Raw genomic sequence first — 23,446 nt, 5'->3', positions numbered from 1 at the left:
GACCAAAGAAAGAAGACTTAGGTCTCACATTGATTATTTTTTTTCTTCTTTATTTTTTTTCTACCCTTAAAGTTTCCTTGCAAGTCTTTTTCATCTAAACGTTGATTACGTATTCTTTAAACATCTAAGTATATAAATTAAATCATTACCTTAGGTGAAGTCATACATTCTGCTTAGAGAATCCAAATCCTATGTACCAGCAAATATCAGTGTTTGTATGTGCCAGTGTCTTTTTGCAACTATTTTACAAACTTAAGACAAAAGGTTGGTGTCATCCATTTGGAGGATGAAGCGATCGACTAATGTGCTTTGTCATCTTCTTAAAAGTTCTCATCCTTTTTTAATTTCATTTTTATATAACTAGGCTGAGAGCGGAGGGTTAGGGATATGTATGGCATCTATAAACATCAAGTCAAAAGCTCTTAAAAAGGAGAGGAGCTCTATAAAAGTCTCTGAAATTCAGTTTAGGACTGAGTTTCATTGTGGTGTTTTTTGGTTGGTTGGTTTTGTTTTGCTTTTCTTAAAGGCTTCCAGGTTATGGCAGCCTGCAAAAGACTGGATTTTATAACTCAGCATGCTCATTGAAAAACTACATTCCTGTTCAGAATTTTATCCAAAAATTACTTCTCATCAGCATCGTCTTTCAAATCTACCTGAAAGATTAGAAGGGAAAGAAATTTCTTTGCTTTCTGTAGAGGCAAGCTTGAAGTATGGTTAGTTTTGCTCTTGCCCCTGTAATCTTCTTGAAGAATCCTTATTAGGAGCTCGGTTTAAGCAGGAATAAATTACTTCTAAAAATATTCCAAAATATATCTACTTTAGCATAGAAAATAAGTCATCCATTTTAACATTCTTGAAGATGTGAGGATCAATGTTGCAGTCTTTCTCTGAAAAGACATTTCACAGAATAATGTTTAAATAAAGCACATCTGTTTTTTACATTGCAACCTTGCAGATCTCAGTAAAGTATCTATATAAATACTTTACATAACAGTAACAGTTTAGAGGCTTTCAAAAAAATCGAGAGCAGCTCTGTGTATTTCTGCAGAAGGATTATGAAATATACTATATTTGACAATGTATTTTTTTTGAAGTGCAGTGGTTGTACAGCTGTCTTCTTCAACATTCCTTATCAGGCAGTCCCGACCAAGACACGGCTCCCAACAAAAGATGTAGCCTTACTTATATCCTCTATTTGCTGTGATACAGCAAGCTGGAGAAGCCAGCATAGCTGTTAAGTAATTTTCAGTGATGCAGCTTGAACCAGGGTCTGATCAGCTCTATGTACACAATCTTACATGTAAAATCTCTTAAAAAATATGTATTCTAATTGTGTAGCTAAAAGTTAGCTTTTAACATATCTGGCATAAATACCAATACATTGATATTTCTCTTTTTCAGTCAGCTGCACTCATCATGGTTTACATTTTGCACCTTTTATTGTTATCAACACAAAATATTGGTTACCTGTGCAAGAATCGCTATTTTACTATTCTTGTGATGCTTTTAGCTACTTACCCTCTTAGCTACTTACTTTCTAACACATTTGCATGTCAGATATTCACCCTGCTTGATTCAGTCAGAGAGAGACGGAAATAGTAATACGCTTCAAGAATCTACCTTAGTGGTAGTTGAAAGTTGGAAGGTTATTTTCAGTCTACATAAGGCAAGAGAATGAAAAAGCAAATTATATTCATGTAGTGCTGTACATAAACTGTGTGTTTACTTTGCATGTAATAACACTGTTACTTTATGAAACATTTGAAAAATGCTAAACTTGAAGGTTGAACATTGATGCAATTAGAACTGAAGTGATAAACAGTGTTCAATTTCTCCATCTTTATTTTAATGCTACTTATCATGCTGATAGTATTTATTTGAATGGTAGCTTTGAATGATAGCTTAAGTTATGGTAGTTATGGATATTTTAAAAGTAACTCAGAATCACTTTTTTTAATTGACGTATTAAGAATACAAAACCATTTTCAAGCAGAATGCTAATTCTTGAAGACTGTTCGTGAAGCCAGAGCCAGTTAGTTCCTAAGTAGTTTGAGCAAACCTTGTTTCTCTCATCTTCAACTGCCTACCAGAAAAAAAAAAAATGATGCTGTTTTCCATCTGTGTTTATCAAGTCACTAATATCTTAGTATAACCTGGAGAAATAACTCAGTCAAAATTGTTAAGTATGTATCAGTTCTGCTACCTAACTTGGAACATCTGGTCCATAATGCTTAAAAAGCAGGTCTAAAACATTTAATGGTCAGTGCCATTCTCCCTTAATGGGGGCATTCTGCAAATCAAGATATGTCATTTTGGTCACTAGAAAAACACAGACAAATGACAACACTTACAGAAAGTTTGGATTAAGTGAGATGTTGTGCACCACAAGACAATACTCAACTGCCGTAATCACCGTGCCATCTGTTCTCATCCTGGTGCCCCATATTTCACTAAGAACATGCCTCCCAACCCCTGCAGCCAGTGAAAGATGGATCTTTTAAGAGCAGTAGCCTCGTTCAGTGCTCAGGGTTTGCTTCCTCAAGCAGCATGCCTTAGGGGGTGATTGCCCAGGAATGATTGAGTTAAACTGGGGTTCTTAAGGGGCAGAATATTTTTGTGCCCAGGCAGTTACCTGTCTCCCTTTATAAGATGTGATTTAACCATTAACATAAGAGTCTAATATTGGACAGTGTAGGTGTTTTCATGTCTGAAATGGAAGACCTGGCATGTCTGAAACACTGTTCATTTTTCCCACTCATGACAACTGGTTTGCGAAATGACAGCACCACTCCTGCTCCCTTGCAACTGCAGCACTAGCATCATGGTTTAGTAGGCACCTTTGCCAGTCATAGCAATAAATGTAAAATTAAATTTTCTTGAGCAGCTTTTTATGTCTCTGTTTGCCGCACTCTGTACATGTACCTTAGTATTTAGAACATGTTTTTGTTGGGAATGTAATGGTATTTAAGAAGCGTTTCTTTAAAGCGCAGTAAGGAGAAAGAAGATTTGAAGGTGTAAAAAACAGGTTTACTGATAATCTCTTTGAACTCTGTAACCAGATGTGGCAAGTCCTAAAAGCTTTTTTTGAGGTACAGTGTTGACTTTTTAGCCATCTAGGCATAAATCAGATTTTTTTTATATGATAGTATCAAATGCCATGTCACTGTAAATCCGCATTCTTAAGTAATACATCAATGAAGCCAAAGCATTTTAAAATCAATTCTGCTTAATAAAAAATTCTTTATGAGTAACTAGATGGACATTTTGGAAGAAAATAGCAGTGGCTGTTGAGTTACCTATTAGAGAAGACTAAAATCCTGTTTATAGAAATCTCCTGTGCATTTCTTAATTTAAGAAATAGGGTTATAAACTTTACTGATGAAGTTTACTTCTGTGCTGAGAGTCTCAGGATAGATAACACGACATATTCTACGTGTAGCATTTGGGAATACAACTGTATAAAGCATTGATGTTATTTCTTATCGTAAATAAGGAGGCATTGTCTTCTATGTTTTTTTAGCAATAGCATGACCTAGAGGAAATGCACTCCGTGGCTGTCTCTGCTGATCATCCTGATTAGTTACCTAATCTGATTTACTCTTCTTTGTGTTCCATATGTTAGATTCAGGGCAATAAACCAGCACTGATGTACTAGGCCTGCTGTGGTTTAACAATTAAAAAATAATGCCTGATAAAACTAATAGACATGCAATGGGTGTCCCGTATTGAACTTGTTTAATCGTCTAATGTGAGCATTTGCTTTTGTTCATTTGTTCTTCTTCTCCCAGGCTTATACCTTAAGCTACCATTGCTATTTGCACACTGCTTTTTCATAATAAAGATATTGCTGATGTCTTCATGTATGTGGAAATTCTTCATTGGAAATGAGTTACTGGTTCAAAAGGCAATAATTACTAAATCCAGTATTACTAATATCCAGTGATGTCACTGTTCTTGGTTATTGTTTTCTCTCTTTCTGCTCTTAATCATTTGAAGATTACTTTCAGAATATGCCATTTTTAATATTCTGCATGTATTAAATCATACTCAGCTGAAACTAGTTGTATATGGAAGCTTTTATAGAATTTAAAATATGTAATCTGCTCTTTATTTCATTCCCTATTCTAGGCAGTAAACATCAGAAGACTTAATTTTGTATATATTTTTGGTCTCAAAATAGACTGACTTTACACATTAACTTTAATTTTAAAATGCCCTCAGTGGATTTAGACATCTGGGTTAAATCCTTCCTTTACTGCTTTTACAATCTTATTAATTTCAAAGGGGCTTTAAATGTGTAAATGAAGAATAAATATGACCTTTTGTTTTGAGAGACAAGCTTACAGGGCTGTACTATTTGTTAATCCTCTCAAAGCAGTCTTTACTGAGGCATCGTGTTCTAGTGGATTACTTGCATGAACAGAAAATGCTAGATCCACCTATCTCAAAACATGCGATATTTTAATGTTACTTTCAATTGTTCCTTACTTGTCCTTATTGAGAGGGTTCAATTGCTTTCTTGAGGGTTATCTAAAATCTTAAGATACTTCTTTTCAAAGTCTGAAAAAGTAAATTAGGATGTCTGAACAATATCTGTTAACACCTAACGTTATAACAGAGCGGTTATTTTAGTAAGTATGGTTGACCGAGTTATTTCTTTCAAAATTTCTTTTAGCATTATGAATGTTCTTACATAGACAAAATTTAGTTGATCTTAAATTGTTTTTGTAGTTAATAAGGAATGCCCAAAGTAAGATACACAGATGTAACATGAAGGCGTTTTTGAGTAAGGGTTGATGTAGTGTTGCTAACCTTGTCCTCCTTAGTTACTGTAGCACATATGGTATAGAAGATCACCTACTGCTCTTAAACCATTTTCTAATACACCATATGTGCTGTAGTGCTCAGATGCAATGGGCCGAATAAAGTGCTCTCAGTGTCCTTTTCTTTATTGCTGAAAAAGATAGAATGGTTTATTTTCTAGATGACTTAAATACTGTAAATAAAACAGCATATTAAAAGAATCTTGGGTTCATTTCATCAGACATGTAAAATGCAAAGATAGTTTCAGTGACTTAGCCAAGCACCAATGTCTGCTTCATGGGCACCCAGACAGCTGGGATGAATTCCTTCTTTCATGTTTACTGCCATAGACTATTAATGTTTGCTTCCATATACTATTCAATTTGTAAACTACATTTTGCACTTTCTAGCATTGATAAACAGGCTGCTAACTCTAAATACCATCCACAAAAAGCTACAGATACGCCAGTATCCTACAGAAGGAAGAGGAGAGCTTCTGTGATTCTGTGATCACCCATGTTGCAGGTCCCTGCTGGCATGGAGATCACCAAGTAAAAATGCCCTGACTGAGAGAAATAGACTGTGTCTTGCTCCATATGAAAGCAAACAGCCAGAAAGATTATTTGAAGTTGTAAAAACCAGGTAAATCTGAGAAAAGGGCCACCAAAATAGCTGAAGCAAGGAGAGGCAGAAGGAAGTGGGCTTGTTTGGCTTAGAGTAGAGAAGGCATTAAGGAGTATCCTTCAGTTCTTGAGGACATTGCTGAGGAATACTGAGGATAGTGTTGGGAAGACAGAGCCAGACTCGTCATGGTGATGCATGGCAAGATGACAAGAGAGAGCAAAAAAATGGAAATGAAAGAGATTTTGGCTTGATGGAAAGAAAAGGACATAAGGACAGTTGAGCAGTAGAACAGGCTGCCCAGAGAGGTTGTGCAATCTCTCTATCCGTAGAGGTTTTCAAGATCCAAGTGGAGAAAGCCCTGAGCAACCTGGTCTGACCACACAGCTGACCTTGCTTTGAGCGGAGGATTGGACTAGGGACCTTGGGAGGTACATTTCCAGCCTGACTTATTCTATGATTCTATATTTGACCTGACATCAGTTTCACCTTCCTGGCTTTCTACAAGGCCAGGTATGTAAGGAATTTTCCACTGTCTTTAGGAGCAGAAAAGTAACCATCTGACTCTTTTTTTTTTAAAAAAAAAAAAAAAGACTAAAAGTCCTTAGAAGATTTTAAAGCAAATCTCTACTTTCCACCTTCCCTGTCTTTCTTTTTAAAGTCATTAATATGTACTGTGTTCATGTCAGCAGCTAACAAAAACACACAAAGATGTATTTTTTAATGTAGGAATTCTAAAGCCCGTAGGCTAAAAAACTAGTTACTTTTGAGATTTGCTGTTATCTTCCAGGTGTTTCATATTTGATTATTAAAATGGATAGCTCTTCGGTTTAAGAATCCTTTCATGTTAATATAAGATTTTTGCCAATGTGATCCAGCAGAAGAAAGCAAATGATATCTGAAAAAATGCTTATTATAAATATGCCTTCCTTCAGTAAAACATTGCTTGGCTCATAAACATGTGAAAAGTGGAAAAAATGCAATAAAATGGTGGAGATTTGGATATCTGTGCCACACAGGGAGTACTTGTACAAGACGTCACAGAATATTTTGATTTAATTTTATAGTTCTGTTTCTTTTTTTTTTTTCTTTTTATTATTTGGTATTTCCATTCCTTAATTTATATTTCCTCTCTTTTCAGGAGGCTGATTCTGAATACTCTGTGTTTCAGGTAAAATCATTTCTATAAATACAAATACTAGATTAAATGATTAGGAAAAATTTCTAATACGTTGAATGCCTATTTCATATTTTAAATTCTTAATATCATAAATTTTATTTTAGAAGTTTTTTTTTTAATTCGCAGCTTTATTGTTTTCTGAAAGTATATTTCTCTCTGTATTTCTTTTCTTTTATTCAGCAGTTAAGCAATAGCTTGGTGCCTTCTAAAAGCTAAATTGAATCTATCGTGAACTGAATGACCTTCATCTGCTGATAAGATTAGGAAAAAGCCAACATGTATTTCACAGATACAACAGCCTCAATGCTCTTAGAGCTCTGTTTTATGTTTCATTTAATTGAATACATAAAAATTATAGTCTTATTTCTTGTGGGTCCTGTATTTAGTAGATAAGAATTTTGAATTGCTTGTTTGTCTCCCCAAGTAGAGGTCATCTATCTATGCTTTAAATAGCATTTGACATTTTTCTCTTTCTTGCAGTTTTGATCAGAAAACCTGTAAAAATATTGCCACAAGCAGTGCTTTAGTCTACAGACTGATATTTAATTAAGGAATAACATGAGATATTTAAGGTGGTTGTTGTCTGATAAGTCACAAACTAGGAATTTAAAACAGGAAGAGTGGCCAAAGGAACCTTTTTTTTTTTTTTTTTTTGACATTCATGTGTCTTATGATGGCGAGGAGAAATATTGCTTTTAAAAACATCAGGTTCTCTGATGTTTGTTATAGGAAAAATCACAGTGATTTGCCTATATCTATACTAAGATCTGCCTCCAATTTTAGCAAGTAGCATAGAGAAACTGCAATTTCCGTAAAGGAAACATTACTACATGGGCAGCTACTGTGTTTGGCTTTTGAAGTCTCTAATTTCAGCATATTCACAGTATAGACAATGAGTATGTTTATTTCAGGCATTCTTCAGTCTCTATAAAAAAAAAAAACAATACATTTAGTGCGGGAGTGTTAAGGAATTCAACAAACTGAATACTTGGAGTGATGAAAATAATTTAAGGATGGTGAACATTTAACTATAAAAATCTCAATGCTAATTAAAGGTTGTCACCTAACTACATAAGAAGAAACTAAAAGATAATAAAGCAGATCTGGATTATGTCTGTCTGACCTAGATTCAAATGATCTGCCTTCTTCATTTCTCCTCTTATTGAAACAAAGATGTCTAGTTGTGAAGTACTAAATTCCTCCTATATTTCTGATTGGAAACCATTTTTAAGGCAATGAGTCATATCTTCAATTTTAGGTAAACTTGCTTTTGGTAAACAGTTATAAAATTGTGTAGAGATATTATATGAGGTAAATGTAGTGAAAGATACAGTTTAAAAAGTGCTGAATGAGAAATGCTCCTCTTAAATGATGGCTTATGTTTTGAAAAGTCTGAATTCCAGATCTTCTTGTGCCACTTAGTTAATGAGCAAACATTTCTGTGTTTGACCTTCACTTCCAGAAGTAGCATATTCTGTCTCTCATTTGAAATGTCTCCTTAGCAAATACTAAACATGCTTTTCCACTGGCCTGCTGTATCGCATGTCAGAAAAGAAACAAATCTGATTATTTTGGTAATGAGTTTAATCTGGAAAAATTATGGTGATCTGTTCAATGTCTGAAAGAAGTTCAATGATTGATTTTTGTGGCTCATGCCAGCTTTATGAGTACGTTGCAGGTCTATTAAGTTATCAATAAAGTAGTTGATTCTGCACTGAGATTGTTGTACAGAGATATGACTACTACTTTTTTTTCCCTCCATGTTTATTTGCTGTTTGTACAGTGTGCAAGAAGCTTGTCACATAGGCTAGGATTCTGTTTGCTTTTCAGCACTGCTCTCATAATCCTCCAAGACATTTACTTTAGCCATTTGTCAGTTCAGTTCACCAACAACTTCAGCACTTCAGTAATCTTACAGTCTGTTACAGAGGTTTAATCTGTACATTTACATATTTTTACAGCTGATTCTTTGAAACGAGGAGTTTTGGATTATTCTCTTAAAGACTCTCCACTGTGGATGCTTGATAATGCTGTAGATAATACCTTCAGCTCTTGGATGTTAAATTTTCTTTCTTTCTCTGCTGCTTGGGAAGGGCATTATTTTGCATTACAGTCCAAAACCTCTTCCGCCATCTCAGTTTGCCTAAGATACCTGTCACCTGTTTGTGAATGGTAGTCATGACTAGGGATGTCTTCAAAAGCACAAGACCTCAAACAGTTGCCTGTGACCTAAATAAGTTGTAACTTTTCATGAGGCATGAAGTTCTGTCCTCCAAACTCCATGACTGTTATCTGTTCCATTTTGAAAGAGCTGTCCGACATCCTCTGCACAACCCCATTCCTCTTCTGTCAGGTGGGCAGGCAGGGAACTGCCGGTACAAGTGCCTTGACTGACAAGCTAAATCATCTGCTGGGTCTTCTTGAGTACATGGTTTCCCCATGTACTTTTTCAAATGTGTACGTTGGGCCATGCCCCAGGCTGCACTTGTTACCCTACCTGTCACGCAACTCTCATTGTAGAAGTGGTATTTGGTCCACAGATAACACATATTTAGGTATATTCAGTTGTTTAAATCAGTAGCTTACCCAAACCTACTAAAACTATGAAGGGAATAGTAATTTTTTTAAAAGGGGCCAAAATGCTAGTTAGGTTATTTAATTTGGTCTCTTAAAAGTATTTGTCTTTTTTGCTTTATCCTTATTCAGGCTGCGTGGAGCCTAAAAACACGAGCTTTAACAGAGATGGTGTATGTGGATGAAATCGAAGTGGATCAGGAAGGAATAGCAGAGATGATGCTTGATGAAAATGCTGTTGCTCAAGTTGCACGTAAGAACAACTTTCACTTAAACACACTGAAGCAGCAGAAACTCTTTGAGCCGTTATTGTCATCTAGCATAAAATAGCATGGATTGAACTGACCCGTTCAACCCTTTTCTTATTGTTGCAACATGTGTTTTAGATTGTTTTTATGTTACATGGTAAAATTGAGATATACCATGTAGTACTTTGGACTGCTAGCCAGGAGATTGGACAAATAGCATTTTGCCAGTTTTCCTTTACATCTTTGTACTTGTTAGCTCTTTCCCTAATCTATGCCCTTTTCAGTGTCTAGATTTCTTTTAACCCCTTTTGGATTCTATAGGTAGCTAGAGAAAAATATCGCCTTGATGTACTGTGAATCTCGTCCTTTTATCTGCACTGTGAGCAACTGGCCCAAACCTAACACCATGCTTTTGCAAAAAAATCCCACAAATATTTGCTACAGTGCTTTTGCTGTCTCCTGCACAGTTCCTTCCCAGGATGTTTCTTCAGACTTGTCATTGCTTCTTTAATGCAGCTCTTTTCAGGTTCCTCAGTTAAATTTTAAGTGGAGTAGTAATATTCCACTTTTTTGGCATTATTTCTGTTTCTCTCTATTTCTCTGGTCCAGTCAGCATGAGTTTTTTGTTTGTTTTTGTTTGTTTGTTTGTTTGTTTGTTGAATAATTAAAAGCTTTTTCTCACCTGGTTAGAAGACGGCAGTCACGTATTTGTGATACAAATATCACAGTGTTTGTTTCAAAAATAGTCTTTTTAATTTCTTGGCATTACTTGCCTGGTCAAAAAAAAAAAAAAAGTCAAGCAGTCAAGTGCAGCAAGTCAAACTGCACATTATGATAATCTAATTACGTGTATGTATCTCAGAAACAGCATAACTGTATTACTTAGACTATTATTTGATTTTATGCTGCTGTGATAGAGACCATCTGCCAAGAAAAAATGATTTGATGAATATTGTTGAGAAATGGGGCATTCTGGAGAAATACATTCATACTATATTTAAACTGCAAAAGAGGTGACTTTCTGGATGGCTTGTCACAGATTTCAGAGCCAAAGAAAGTCATTGTGATAGCATAGGCTACGCTACTGAATTGCCTAGCGTGTAGTTTTTCAGAAGCTGTAAAAACTTCCCAGAGAGAAGGAATTCTCTGCAGTCTTTAGAAAATTATTGTGCTATTAAAATTTCATAGTTTTATCAGTTTGTACTGTATCTCTGGCAGGAATTATCAAGTTCATGGTTGAAGTAATCAAGTATTATAACTTGAAGTTATCAAGTAATGGTTCATCTTGCATGTATTATGTGCAGTACAAAGTCTCTATTTTTAAAAGTATATTTTGAAAGTAAGTAGTTAAGGACTGTGATAATCATCTGATAAGCTAAACTGTCTTCTCATTCTGAGGCATATCTTTAAATTTTTGAATGAGTTTTGAAATGCTCCTCTGTGTCTTTTCCAATTTATCCACATTCTTTTTCAGCTTTAGTCACCAGACCAGGCAGTGGTCCAGTAACAGTGACAACCATCTAGAAAATATATCCTTTCTTCTGCAGCTTGATTTTACTTTGTTTATTTATCTAAATAACACTTTTGATATAAAAGGTAGGCACAGCTATCGCTTCCACTTTCACACATGACTTAATAAAAATGGGTGCTTTGTTGACTGTGGGCTTTTTTTGTTCCTACTGGAATGCATTAGCCATGTTTAATCTTGACTCAGGGTATTTTGCTGAGACAAAGCTTCGAAGATATCCTGCCTCCTTCTAATAATAGTTGACATTCCTAAAAAAATGCAGAATACCTACTGTATCAAAACTGATATTGTCGGTGCATCACTTGCAGTTCAAAGTCCTTTGCCTTAGTTACTTATCCACTTCAATTTTGCATCTATTCTTTTTTTTTTTTCTTTCTAGCAAAGCTATCTACCTAATAATTTTACTTTGGCTTGCAGCATTAATTACTAAATTAAATAGGCTTTACAAAAAAAAAAAGATAATTTTTGATGATTCCTTTTCACATATATATTCTGGAGCTGCTAGGGCCAGATGCATTGCTGTTTGCTCTTGATATCTGGTTCAGTTGGGATTCACAAAGTAAGGACCCACAGCTGAGTTGTCTGGGGCAAGGCCAAGGGAACTCTGTCCTTTAAGCATTCTCCAAGTATGCTAAAACTACAGAACATCATTAACCTTTAAACACATGTCTGAAAGAGGGATTGCAATGACTTGCAATTTACATATTATTTTGATAGTTAAAAAATAGTCTAAAAAGTGAAACACTTTGCCCCCTAGCCTGAGAAGTTGAAAGACTCTCTCCCCCTTTCTCAGAAGAGTTCTGTAGCTGTCGGGTTACAGACTTTGCTGGGCGAACTTCCTACCCTTCCTGTTGTTCAGTAAAGAATGCAAGATTCACATGACTTTAAAGCAAGAGGGAGCCTAAAGGCAGCTATCCAGTAGAGAGAGAATCCTGATCTCTGGTCCTTGTTTTGGTATCGTTTACATATTTTTTAGGATTTACAAAGGTTATTTACAAATAAAATTTTTGCATTTATTATAACTAAAAACAGCTACCATCAGGGAGCTACTGTAATTTTAGAGATAGAGGTGCTTGATGTCAGCCTGAGATAAGGGAGCTAAAAGGTATTTAGGTCGATCTAGAGGGGCAAATAGGGGTTTATCTTGGGATAAAAAAGGAGGCAGGAAATTATCTACCCGACAATTTAACTTCAGTTCTTAACAACTTTTAGAATAAATCTGTTCATAAGTTAGAAAACTTTCGGCAAACTATGCTGTAGGTAGAGGACATATAAAGATACAATGACATATCATTCTCCATTTTTCCTGTAGCAAAAAAATGTTTTGGCTTACTTAATTACATTTGGACAATGTTTTAATTCCAGATAGGAAACGTTCCATTTCAAATTAGCTTGATCATACTGTTCAGATAACCATTTTCTTATATAGTGTCTGTTGCTTTTAAGATGTTGTTGAGATTATAGTCTACATGTGTTGTAGTCTGTATGCGAAGACTACATTGTCTGCCTCCACTGAAAAGAAGGGGTCAAGTGGCACCTGAAACTCGAGTGAAGTGGGTGTTGAACAGGTACTACTGATGACTTCATTGAAATCTGTAGGACATATGAGGAGGAAAAGAAGGAAAAAAATGTCCCTAATATCTCTAGAGGAAGGATGAGGAGAAAGACAGAACTAAAATAATCTACCAAGAGAATTACTTTTTTTCATGTTCATTATGACACATTTATTATAGTAGCCTAACAGTTTACCACAGTAGAATAATATTATGCACTCAGTTTTTCTCATGGTCTTTGTCTAGTGCTATGTCACCTCAGTTTGAACTGAATCTTGCAGTTTATTAGGAGACCCATTTTTTTGAAGTCCCCTGCTCTGGGGTGCAATATCTTAATGTGAAGTGAACAATGCTCTTGTTTTATAGGACCAGGAACATCTTTGAAAGTCCCTGGAACTAGCCAAGGTGGAGGTCCCAGCCCAGCTGTTAGGTATGTGTTTGTTTGTTTATGGGAAATAAGACTTGAAGAAGACTCTGTATAGATGAGAAAATCCTAAACTTAACATCTAAAATAAAATGCGTTAGATATAATTCTTTAAAGTCTCTCTATTGATAAATACTACATGAGGATAATGTGCTTGACATCTCTAGGCCAGTAACTCAGTCAGGAAGACCTATTACAGGATTTGTGAGACCCAGCACACAGAGTGGACGGCCAGGTACTATGGAACAGGCTATAAAAACACCTCGAACGGCGCACACAGCGCGTCCAATTACTAGCGCTTCTGGGAGTTACCCCAGGCTGGGAACGGTAAGTTCTGCGACTGCTCTTACAGAGACCGTTTTGTTGACCATAATACAGCACACAGACATTGGATTTGACTTAAAAGCCATGTCTAAACTCAAGCTTAGCATTTTTGATTTCTTGTTTAAAGTGTTTTCAAAGCACAATTTGAAAATATAACCTCTCATTAGTTTGCTAATGTGTTTATGTGTAAAAGCCGCCTACAGATTCAAGTTCTGAGAGATCAATTTTATTCACTAAAGACCATTAAAAGTCTATATTGTGATTTTACCTCAAATATGCTGAAACTTCTTCCAACCATTTCAGTTTACTGCAACATTAATGCTTGCTTTCTAGTATCTGTCAATTTAGAAGATAAGGAAAATTGCTGATGTTTAGGCACTTTATAACAATTAGAAAGAGGGAGGAGAAAGGTAGCCCCAGAAGGCAATTCATCCCACCTTTCTTAAAGATAGTATATGAGCAGGCAGTTTTATTAGGTTCCTGATTTTTCAAAAAAAAAATCTGTAAGATAAATCTCCCTTCCACAGCATAGCAGTGGATTTACAGAATTCTTAATTTTTATTTTTCCCCTATATATTTCTGCTAATACTTCATTTTTTTCATGAAAAATGCAAGGAATTTCTCATGAATTTTTTTTTCTCCCCTTCAGGCCTCAATGCTGACAAATCCAGATGGCCCTTTCATAAATATGTCTCGACTTAATTTAGCAAAATATGCTCATAAACCCAAACTGGCAAAGGTATGTCATTATTTTGGTTGACATTCTGATATATTTTTCTAACTTTCTGGGACGATTTCAATGTAATTATACATTATATTGTGTATTTGACCCATGATGCAAAGTCCAGACAAATAGTGCATGTGTATTTTCTGTACACAAACAGTTGTTATTACACTTGAAACTGAAAACATATCTGAAGAGGTGATTCAGAAAGTATAAGTTGGAAAAAATATTTTGATAGAATAAAATATAATAATCTAGAACTATACATATAGGAGTTAGGAGGGTAAAAAGAAAAGGAGCCACAGCAGAATACTCCTCATTACCCAGAGATAAGGTTTTGTCATAGAAATAGATGTCAATACTGACCTAAAAATGTTCAAGTGGTTTGGATTTTTCCCTTTGATTTTATATTATGAGTCACTGATCTTTTTATATATAAATACTTAATCTTTTTGTTCAGAAATTGTTTTTGTTTTTAGATTAGATTCTGTGATTGACAGTCTTTGAAACCAAGGCTGTCTGCCAACAGAACAGGTTTGTCAGTATTTCTGCCCAGCTTTGGGGTTTCAGGCCTCACTGGGGAGAACCTGAAGTCTAATGCTGTGTCACTCTGTGGCCTTTCAGCTGAATCTTTTCCCAGTAGGTCCGCATGTATGGATAATGACGTTTTGTGTGCCTACTTCATTCACAAACAGCAACTATTGCACTCTAATTCATTTTGCAGAAGAGGTATCCAAGAACTGTCAGACAGACTCTTCTCCCCTATTTGGCTCGTGAGCTAGAAGCAAAAGAAATTTGTATTTTCAGTCCATTTTGAGAAAGTCTAGTGGTGGAAATCAGCTCCACCAGCCTAAAACTGGTTGTTTTATTTGCTTTTCTTAAATGACTAGCAAATTCTTTTTTTTTCAATGCTGCTTTAAAAAAAAAAAATTAGACCGATTTAGTACATTGTTTATCAATGCAGTTTTCTGAGGGAATAGGTCTTTTGTGATCAATGTGTGTCCCACCCACTACTTGCATCCCTGTTCTTTAGCCAGTTAACCAGACTAGACAAATGGATCGATCTCAGCTGTGGTGTGCACCTTAATTGTTTTATCATTGTCTGCATAGGAAGGACTTGTGAACTAGCATCTGCACTGAGACGAGTTACAAGACAGTTCTTCATCAGTTCTGAAAAAAAATGTAGGAATTTGTCCAGTTATGTCCTGGCCTGCCAGTCAGTGCACACATCATTCTAAATTCACCACAGTCAATAAAATAAGAGAATGTAGGAAGCCCGGGAAGAATTAAAGTATACAAGAGACACCCATAAGAAATCCAGCTTGATTAGTTCATCTGTTTAAAAACATCCAGATTTTAATTGTTAGGTAACTATATACACTATGAAGTAGGTAGGGTAGCTGTCAGATGAAATATTTATTCTCAGCGACAGCTGTTAGATGTGCAATACACATTTAAAATTTTTTTTTTAATTAGTTTTTTCCAAGATAAAGTAGCTCTGTTTTCCTCCAGTTTCATGTGAAAAAAGGCTAAAGCCAAAAAATACGAAGCAACAGTCCTCCTGGTAACATCCATATACAAGTGCACTTGTCAGTATTATGAAGCTAATATGTTATGACATTCATGTTTCACACAGAATGCAAAATCTAATTTTAAAGTTGGAGCTACATGGATTTTTGACTTTTCTTTTAAGCAAGATAGCATTAAGGCTAAAGCCAAAGCAGGAGGCTAGAGTGCACTTTGTGTTAAGTCATTGCTTAATGTTTTAAATTCTTTGAGCTGACACCTTTCTCAGGTGCAAGGTGATGATAAATCCTGCACTATTAAGTTCACATAATTAGCCTGTTTAAACATTAGTGTTGATTCGTGTTGATTCGTGCTTTTCCTACTCGCCTCTTCCTCTGTCTTTACAAAGTGTATTTATCACATCTGCCTTTAAGTAGATTTTGCATTTTTAGTTGCATGACTAGGTCTTCCTGTGTGTTTAAGGATACAAGAACGGGCAAGGTAAGCATGCAAGTAACTTATATCTGACTATCCAGGTGCAGGCCTAGTGCAGGAAGCCTTGCAGGAGACATCTGAGATATTATCTGTTCCTAGAGAGAGCCTCTATTAAATCTCAGCAGTTGGTTTATGCTCTACTACAGGAAGGTTAATCTTTTTCAGCTTGTGGATTTTAATAGAGTTACTCAGATAAATCTAGGTCTTTTTATCTAACTGAATGTCCACTCTTTTAAATACATTTGAAAGTCAGGGCCTATAGATAGTGGCAGTAAATTTCTCATAGTAGCTATCCAAAAAAAAAAAAATCCTTTTTATCACTTTTAGATTTGCTCGCTTTTATTGTATGATTCTTTATTATGGAACTCAAATTTTCACCACTTACTTATTTTCTCTTACTGTTTTTGTTTTTAATCATCTTCTGCCTATCTAATCTTCCCATAACTGTATTTTGGCTAATCTTTATGATCTTTTGGTTGTCTGTTCAGATCCTTTTCAAAACAAAAGTAGAAGAAAAATAGGTTGAGATTTACTTTCTTCATCTGACAAGGCAATTCATCAGCAATTCTCTTACTTCCTTAATGTTAATCTTTTAATATTTTTGCCTGAGGAAAACTAGCAGAAGAGTCAAGGAAGGCCTTTGGAGGATTGCTGGTTCATTCTTTTCCTCTTTCTTTATGTGACTGCTTTTTGTTTAGAAAGTTTATATTTATATTGCCTTGCTATTATTGTGAGCTAAGAACATGCTTATGAAAATGATAGACATAACATCAAAGCTTAAAGAAGTTATGATGGCTGAGCACCAATTTTTAAAAGTATAGTATTACTAGCATTTATCATTTATGAGCAAAAAGGAAGTTGAAGTTTTTTGCAGATTGTAAAGTTCTGTAGGGTTTAAAGCTTTTTTCTGTTCTGGATGAAAAAAAAAATTACTCAGTTACATTGTTAATAATTCTTGGTTTAGGTTAATTAGATTTAAAATTACTTTAAGTACCTAAATACACATTTCATGTTTGTTAGATTACTTGTTGATTTTACTGCTACGAAGTCACAAAAATAGTACTTGGATTTCCAACCTTCAATCACTTTCAAATCATTGCTACTTTTTTTTTCCCAAAATGAATTTAAGGACCAAAGATTAGGGCTTTCCTTTAATGACAATGTAGAATGCTTATAGTTTTGTTTCTGTTTAAGTCATAATTAAATATTAATTTCAACAATTGTGATTGTAAATAAGATTGTTATCATAAAGAATTAATGTCTGCCCAACATGATCAAGAGCCTCAATTCTTCTAAGATAATTTTAGTTGGTTTTTATCTTCAAGCTTTACAATGTTTTAAATGTTCCTTTGACAGGCATTGTTTGAATATATTTTTCACCATGAAAATGACATTAAAAATGTAAGTATCTATACTTTTCATTTCCTGTTTTTATTTCATCTCATTCTGTTACTTGTCTGTGTTGTGCTAAATTAAGGATCTAACTAGTATTTCATATCTTAGTACATAAATGAAGCTTTAAAACAAATTTTAAGAAAGAAATAATAGAATCATAGAGTCATTACAGTTGGAAAAGATCTTCAAAGCCCTTCAACACCATGCCTGCTAAACCATGTCCCTAAATAATATCGAGGAGATGGGAGATGGGGTCTGGCCAGGCTTTTCTCTGCCGGCAGCAGATGTTCTGTGGATGATGCGTTGACTGTGTGCTCTATTGGTGTACCTACCTCAATTCTGGTGGTGCAAAATTACATAATCCTTTCTATAAGTGTCATAATTTACAAATACCAAGATTCCAGTTCTTCTCTTTTTTTCTGAAGCAAAAAAAAATACTCTAATGCTGTGGAAATCTGACAAAAATAGTTTGAACTGAACATCACTGGACATTTGAAATTATTGGGATGATAGCTTATACATTTTGGTCAAGGAAGGGTAGGGATCAGAAGTATTTGGCGAAACTGCAGCAAATTAAAATATCAACAGGAGATTGATCTCTCTAGGAGTGAAACTTCATAGAGGTGAGTTATATTGTGGTCCCAGTGGAAACATTATATTGTCCATACCATTGTTTGTAACATTTATTCTATTAAAGTTTTTCCCATTGATTTTTAACAACTTCTGTTACAAAATCTGACAGTTTGCCCCAGGACTGAAGAATTTACAGTACTGAGCTCTGGGATTAATACAGTTTATCTAATTATACATTTTTTTCCTCCTACGCTGAGACCTTTCTTCAGCTGCTCTTTCTATGTTACTGTGCTGTATGGGCAAGATCATTTTCAGTTACTTATTGTTTAAACTTGCATAAATACTTAGGTCAAGTTTTCAGGAGTTTTTTGGCAGATTACCCAGGAGTAAATTACTAAATAAAATGTCAAAATGTGTGATTACTCTGTTAGGTCTATGTACACAGCTGAAATGGAATCAAAATTTCTGCTCAAAGTTTGTATGGATTGTTTCATGTCAATAATGTGAAACTGAGTAAACAGTGAATTTTCTGCAGCACTCCTGGCATATGATTAGAGTGATTAGAGTTGAAGTTAAATTCCTAAGTTGCTTTTTTGATTCTGTCATTTTCGGTTGGTTGATCAATAACACACAAAAAAAACCTTTTCTTGGCATTGACAAAGATCAGAATGATTTCAAAATGTACTGAAGTAGGATGCTTTTAATCTAGTATCAAGGAGTTATAGTTTCAAACTTTCAATGTATTGCGGAGAATACTTTTAAGAATATTGAATTACAATGAACTATCATCCAAAACATGGCTGCACCAGTAAGTGCAAGTGTCAGAACTGTGAGAGAGAAATACCAATTAACATTTACTTGTTCTGATACTAAGCATTAAAAAATAGGACAAGAGAAAATGACCTCAAGTTGTGCCAGGGAAGGTTCAGGTTAGACTTTATGAAGTGTTTCTACATGGAAAGAGAGGCAAAGCATTGGAACAGGCTGCCCAGGGAGGTGATGGAGTCACCATCCCTGGCAGTGTTGATGAGGCACTTAGGGACATGGTTTAGCAGGGATGCTGGTGATGGGTTTGCAGTTCGACTTGATGATCTTGAAGGTCTTTTCCAGTAATCACAAATCGCAAAGAATCACAGAAGGGTTGAGGATGGAAGGGACCTCTGGAGATCGTTCAGTCCAACCCCTGTGCTCAAGCAGACAGCTAGAGCACATGGCACAGCGTCACATGATTCTATGATTCTATGAAAGTGGTTTTTTTTTTTTGTCACTGATAATGAAAAGATGTTCATTACTGAGAACCCAGTTCTCAGGAATAAGGAATCACTTAATAAGAGGTCATGCATGCCTGTCAGCTACCCTCAAAGGACATACAGGATTTCGAGGCTGAAGAGAGAATTTTAGATACTCTGAAAAAAAATTGTAAAATGTTACATAATAATAGATGTATTTTCAAGTCCCTAATGAGAATCCAGGATCACTGGCTTTTAGGAAAAAATATTGTGTATGTTTTCTAAGTACCCTAGCCTCAAAATTTAAATCTGTATAAAAAAGGAATGCGAATTCTTCACCTGAAGAAGAGTATGGAAAGCGAAGCAGCAGGTTATTTCTTTTCATGAGCAGTTTCCCAGCAAATTAATAGCAGTTTTAGCCCAGGATCATCAAAGACCAAGTCTCCAATCACAGCACAGAAGTAGTAGAGAGAGTATGCTTCCTTTGTCACTTTGTTGATCTAGAATGGTCTTAATTGTTTTCAACCTCGTCATTATTTAAAAATCAAAGGTAGTTTTATCATTTCAGTTCTGCTTGGTATTCCGACAGTCTAGAGAAAGAAAAAAGAGCCTCAGCAGTTTCAGTCAGGGAATAGCGTTAATCAATGTGCATTCAACTGGGAAAACAGTGCTAGGAATTTGGTTCAAATTAAAAGTAAATACATCTATAAGCTATCAATTAACAACAGCTGAGGGGTAGAGGAAAAGAAGCACTCTGCTTTTTTGAGCCCTTGAAAATGTATTCAAAACTCTTTCCTTTTACTTAATGAAAAATTAAACAGTTTCCTAAATTAATTTCTTTAGGAAATTAGTTTTATTTAAATAAATAAAGTAAATAAATTTATTTAAATAAAATACTCCCTTAGCCATCAGTGTTCTTGACTTGTTTCCTGTTGGACTGATATATATTCAGTAACTGGCTTTCTCAGCTCCTTGAACTACTTCTAAAAGGCATTTTGGGGGCTAAATTCTGTGAGAGCAGGCAGTTTAAAATGCCTCTCCAAGAACAGTTCAGCTTCTACTAACTTATTTCAGCATTAAGCTGTGATGCTGGATTCTGCTGTTATTCTTAGGTGAGTAATGATGGCAAAAAGCTTTGTCTTGAGAGAGAACGATGAATGTACATTGTACACTTGGGGGCCAATAGTCATGAGCTCTGTTGTTTTCTTGGTTCTTCTCAACGGTCTGAAGTTTATACTCTCTGAGAGGAAACTGTTTATATTGGACTTGTATAACGGTTTTACAAACAAACTGTAAAAATCCTGAAACACTTGCTAAAGGAAATTATTTTAAATTGACTATGGCTGATGTCCTTTACTCAGCATTCTGATAAACTATCATGTGCCAACTTATAAAGAAATCAATATCTGCCACTAGAAAAATTATTGCCGATTATTGCCAGCAGTAGACACACTATAGTTTGTATGAATACACATTTTCTTGTTGCATACAATCTCATGTGTGAAATTAGTAAGTTTCCAACAAATGTACATTTTTTATTTTAATTTTGCAGTGCTATAGTAAAGGCTTGTTAGCCTACAAGCTGCTTTATTCTGAGGTACTGCTGGTAGAAAATTTGGAAAATGTAGTTATCCTGAAGTAAGGAGACTAAGGAGAACTAAGGAGAGTAATGGTAAAAAAAAATACTCAGGATAGTGTTAAATATAGCTACATTTAAGGCATCTCCTTTCTTTTCATTTAAAATTAGTCTGATCCATTCTTTATAAAAACTGCTTTTCACCAGAGGGAAAAAAAAAGAAAAAAAAAGTATTGGGGTTCATTTATTTATTCATTATCTGTACAAATAAAATAACTGAGAGTAAAATAAATTTCTACCATTAATTCTGGGCTAATGTATTTGTTGATAGAGAGTACTTTATACAGGAGTAACTAAGCTAAATGTGCTATCGAGTAGCAGTTTCAGCAGACTGGCTTTCCCAGATAATGAGTACTATCCTGCAGTTATTAAAACTTTTGGGACAATTGATGAGATGTAGATTAGAAGTCAAAATCCTTAAGAAGAAATAACAGTATCTGCCATTTTGTGAAAGGAGTAATCCACAATCCATGATACCTTCCTTTACTGCTTGTTAATGCAACTACACTAATACTCAGAAAGGCACAGGAGTGCCACGAGTCTAAGAACACTTATTATTGTTATTATGGATTGGTTTTAATTTCATGTGCTGTGCAGTTTCTACATTGATTTGTACCTAAACTTTGCAATTAAATGTTTTGTTTTAAACTATGAGAGGAAATTGTGCTTGCAATTGGTATTGGCATGGCAAAGGGAAAGCTCTGAGTTTTAAAATTTTATTTTAATCAAGTTATTAATATTTCAAAGGCCACATTATCAAAAGATTTTGTTGTAGTGCCAGCTGAAAGTAGAAATCAGAAATAATTAGGGTAGTCCAGTGGAAGCTGAAAGCAGAGCTACGGAAAGGATAGTTGTGCTTTCTAAAATTTTCCCACTGAACTGTATTGGGACAAATTTGCTTATGTAGCTTCAGATGAAAGTGGAGAAGGGAAACTGCTAGTTTTTGTTTTGAAACAGACTCCTTCCCCATCATAGCTGTAGTGTCCAGAGGTTGTACTGTGCATTTAGCCCTTAAAAAACATCATCAGTCAATTAAAATAAGCTTTGGTCCATGGGATCCACCAGTCTGAGGACTTCAAGGTCTCCACGTGCCTGGAAGAACTGGTGAATTCAAAACTCCTCAGTTTTCTCTATTCATTAGAGAAGCTGTGACTGACAACCCTTTCTTTCCAATTTAGGGGACAGTAAGTGCAACTCCACAGCTTAAACTGCTACTGGAAAGAAATTATTCTTTTCTACACAGCCAAAATACGTCAACTTAACTAAGTTGTCTTCGCTCCAGGGATTTTGCTGAACTATGCCAAATCGATACCTGAATGTCAGGTTTATGCAGCCTGTTTAATAGCAGGAGAAAAAGGAATAATATCTATGGATAGATGTCTCGAAATTAGGCTGTTTCTGGTATTTAAAGCATTCATATGATGTTATCCTGGAAATTATTGGTTCCTCTGCTATAGAGTAACCAGAACACTTCCATAATGCTTCTATTAGAAGTCTAGTTTCTAACTGCTATGGTCTGCAAAATGCTTATGAAGAAAAAAATGAATACTTTGTTGTAAAAGTACTGCTTTAAAGCTTTTTATTTATGATGGTATGCCTATAACAGAAATATCAAATGTAGCATGGTTCTAATATGTTCTAGAAAAAACTAAATTAAGGAAAAAAAAGAAAAAAGAAAAAAAAAAGAGAGCGCACTAACAATTGCTTATTTGGTAAGTTTTCATACAGAACAGGCATCAATTTTTGACCAAAATGATGAAATTTGCATTTTAATGAGAAACATCCCTAGCTAGCATACCTACTTTTCAGCTATATCTGATGGAAGAAGTTTTAGAAACTATCTCCAATAGCCGTCTATTTCTCAAAATATTTGTCTATTTTAATTCATGGAAAAGTTACTTGCATCATAGGCTTTGTAAAGAAAGATTTCCCACTGAACACATCTGAGAGCTCCCAGAAAGAGAAGCAGCCTCATAATAATAATGAGATGACAAATTCTTGCCATATTTCAGACTGTCTGTACTGAATTGTTTATTCTAGTAGGTTTTTACTTGTTTTCAGGAAACTGTAGTGAAGGTGGATGAGAAACTGGAAAGGAATGATAGCTCATGTGATTATTATGTATACTCTGAAGCAGCAACTCAGCAGTCTAATCAAATTAATTTCATATTTTTTCTTTGAATTACTAGAAACTGTTAGGATTGCATGTTTTTATGGGGACATATTATCCTTGCAGCTCTTTTATGTCATAAACTGTTCAAGATAGTAAACATTAAACAGTGCCCCCTCCTCATATTTACTACAGCTCTTTGCTCAAATTTATCTTTTTACAAAAATCTTTCCACTGATTACTTCCATTTTTCTTTTACTTTGTATAACCACAAAAGTAAAAATGTTAAAATGATGGGTTTGTTTTGGAAGGCTCTAGATTTGGCAGCCCTTGCCACTGAGCATGCACAGTTCAAGGACTGGTGGTGGAAAGTCCAAATTGGGAAGTGCTATTACAGGTAAGCCATTTTCCTTTCTTTTTCTCTTTCTTTTTTGTGACGAGTGAGGATGGGTGCTGGACCACAGCTGCTGTGTTTGTTGTGTAATATTGTACATTAAGAAATACCACTATGTATTTAGTTGGC

General features: G+C 35.1%; 1 protein-coding gene across 1 annotated transcript in view; it reads left to right on the top strand.

Moving 5' to 3' along the window:
* Nucleotides 1-23,446, top strand: part of TTC8 (tetratricopeptide repeat domain 8) — a 37,886-nt gene that overhangs the window by 1,688 nt on the left and 12,752 nt on the right. Inside the window, exons 2-8 of the mRNA XM_088539732.1 lie at nucleotides 6,566-6,595; nucleotides 9,311-9,431; nucleotides 12,874-12,937; nucleotides 13,099-13,258; nucleotides 13,905-13,994; nucleotides 17,337-17,381; nucleotides 23,235-23,320. Coding sequence (XP_088395858.1) covers nucleotides 6,566-6,595; nucleotides 9,311-9,431; nucleotides 12,874-12,937; nucleotides 13,099-13,258; nucleotides 13,905-13,994; nucleotides 17,337-17,381; nucleotides 23,235-23,320 — 596 coding nt within the window. The remainder of the gene's footprint in view (nucleotides 1-6,565; nucleotides 6,596-9,310; nucleotides 9,432-12,873; nucleotides 12,938-13,098; nucleotides 13,259-13,904; nucleotides 13,995-17,336; nucleotides 17,382-23,234; nucleotides 23,321-23,446) is intronic.

The sequence above is a fragment of the Tinamus guttatus genome, unplaced genomic scaffold (assembly GCF_059628265.1).
Source record: "Tinamus guttatus ecotype Peru unplaced genomic scaffold, ASM5962826v1 Tinamus_guttatus_pri_ptg000048l, whole genome shotgun sequence".
Taxonomy (NCBI): Eukaryota; Metazoa; Chordata; class Aves; order Tinamiformes; family Tinamidae; genus Tinamus; species Tinamus guttatus.
The sequence above is the reverse complement of the archived record's forward strand: the minus strand, read 5'-3'. Positions and strand labels throughout refer to the sequence as shown.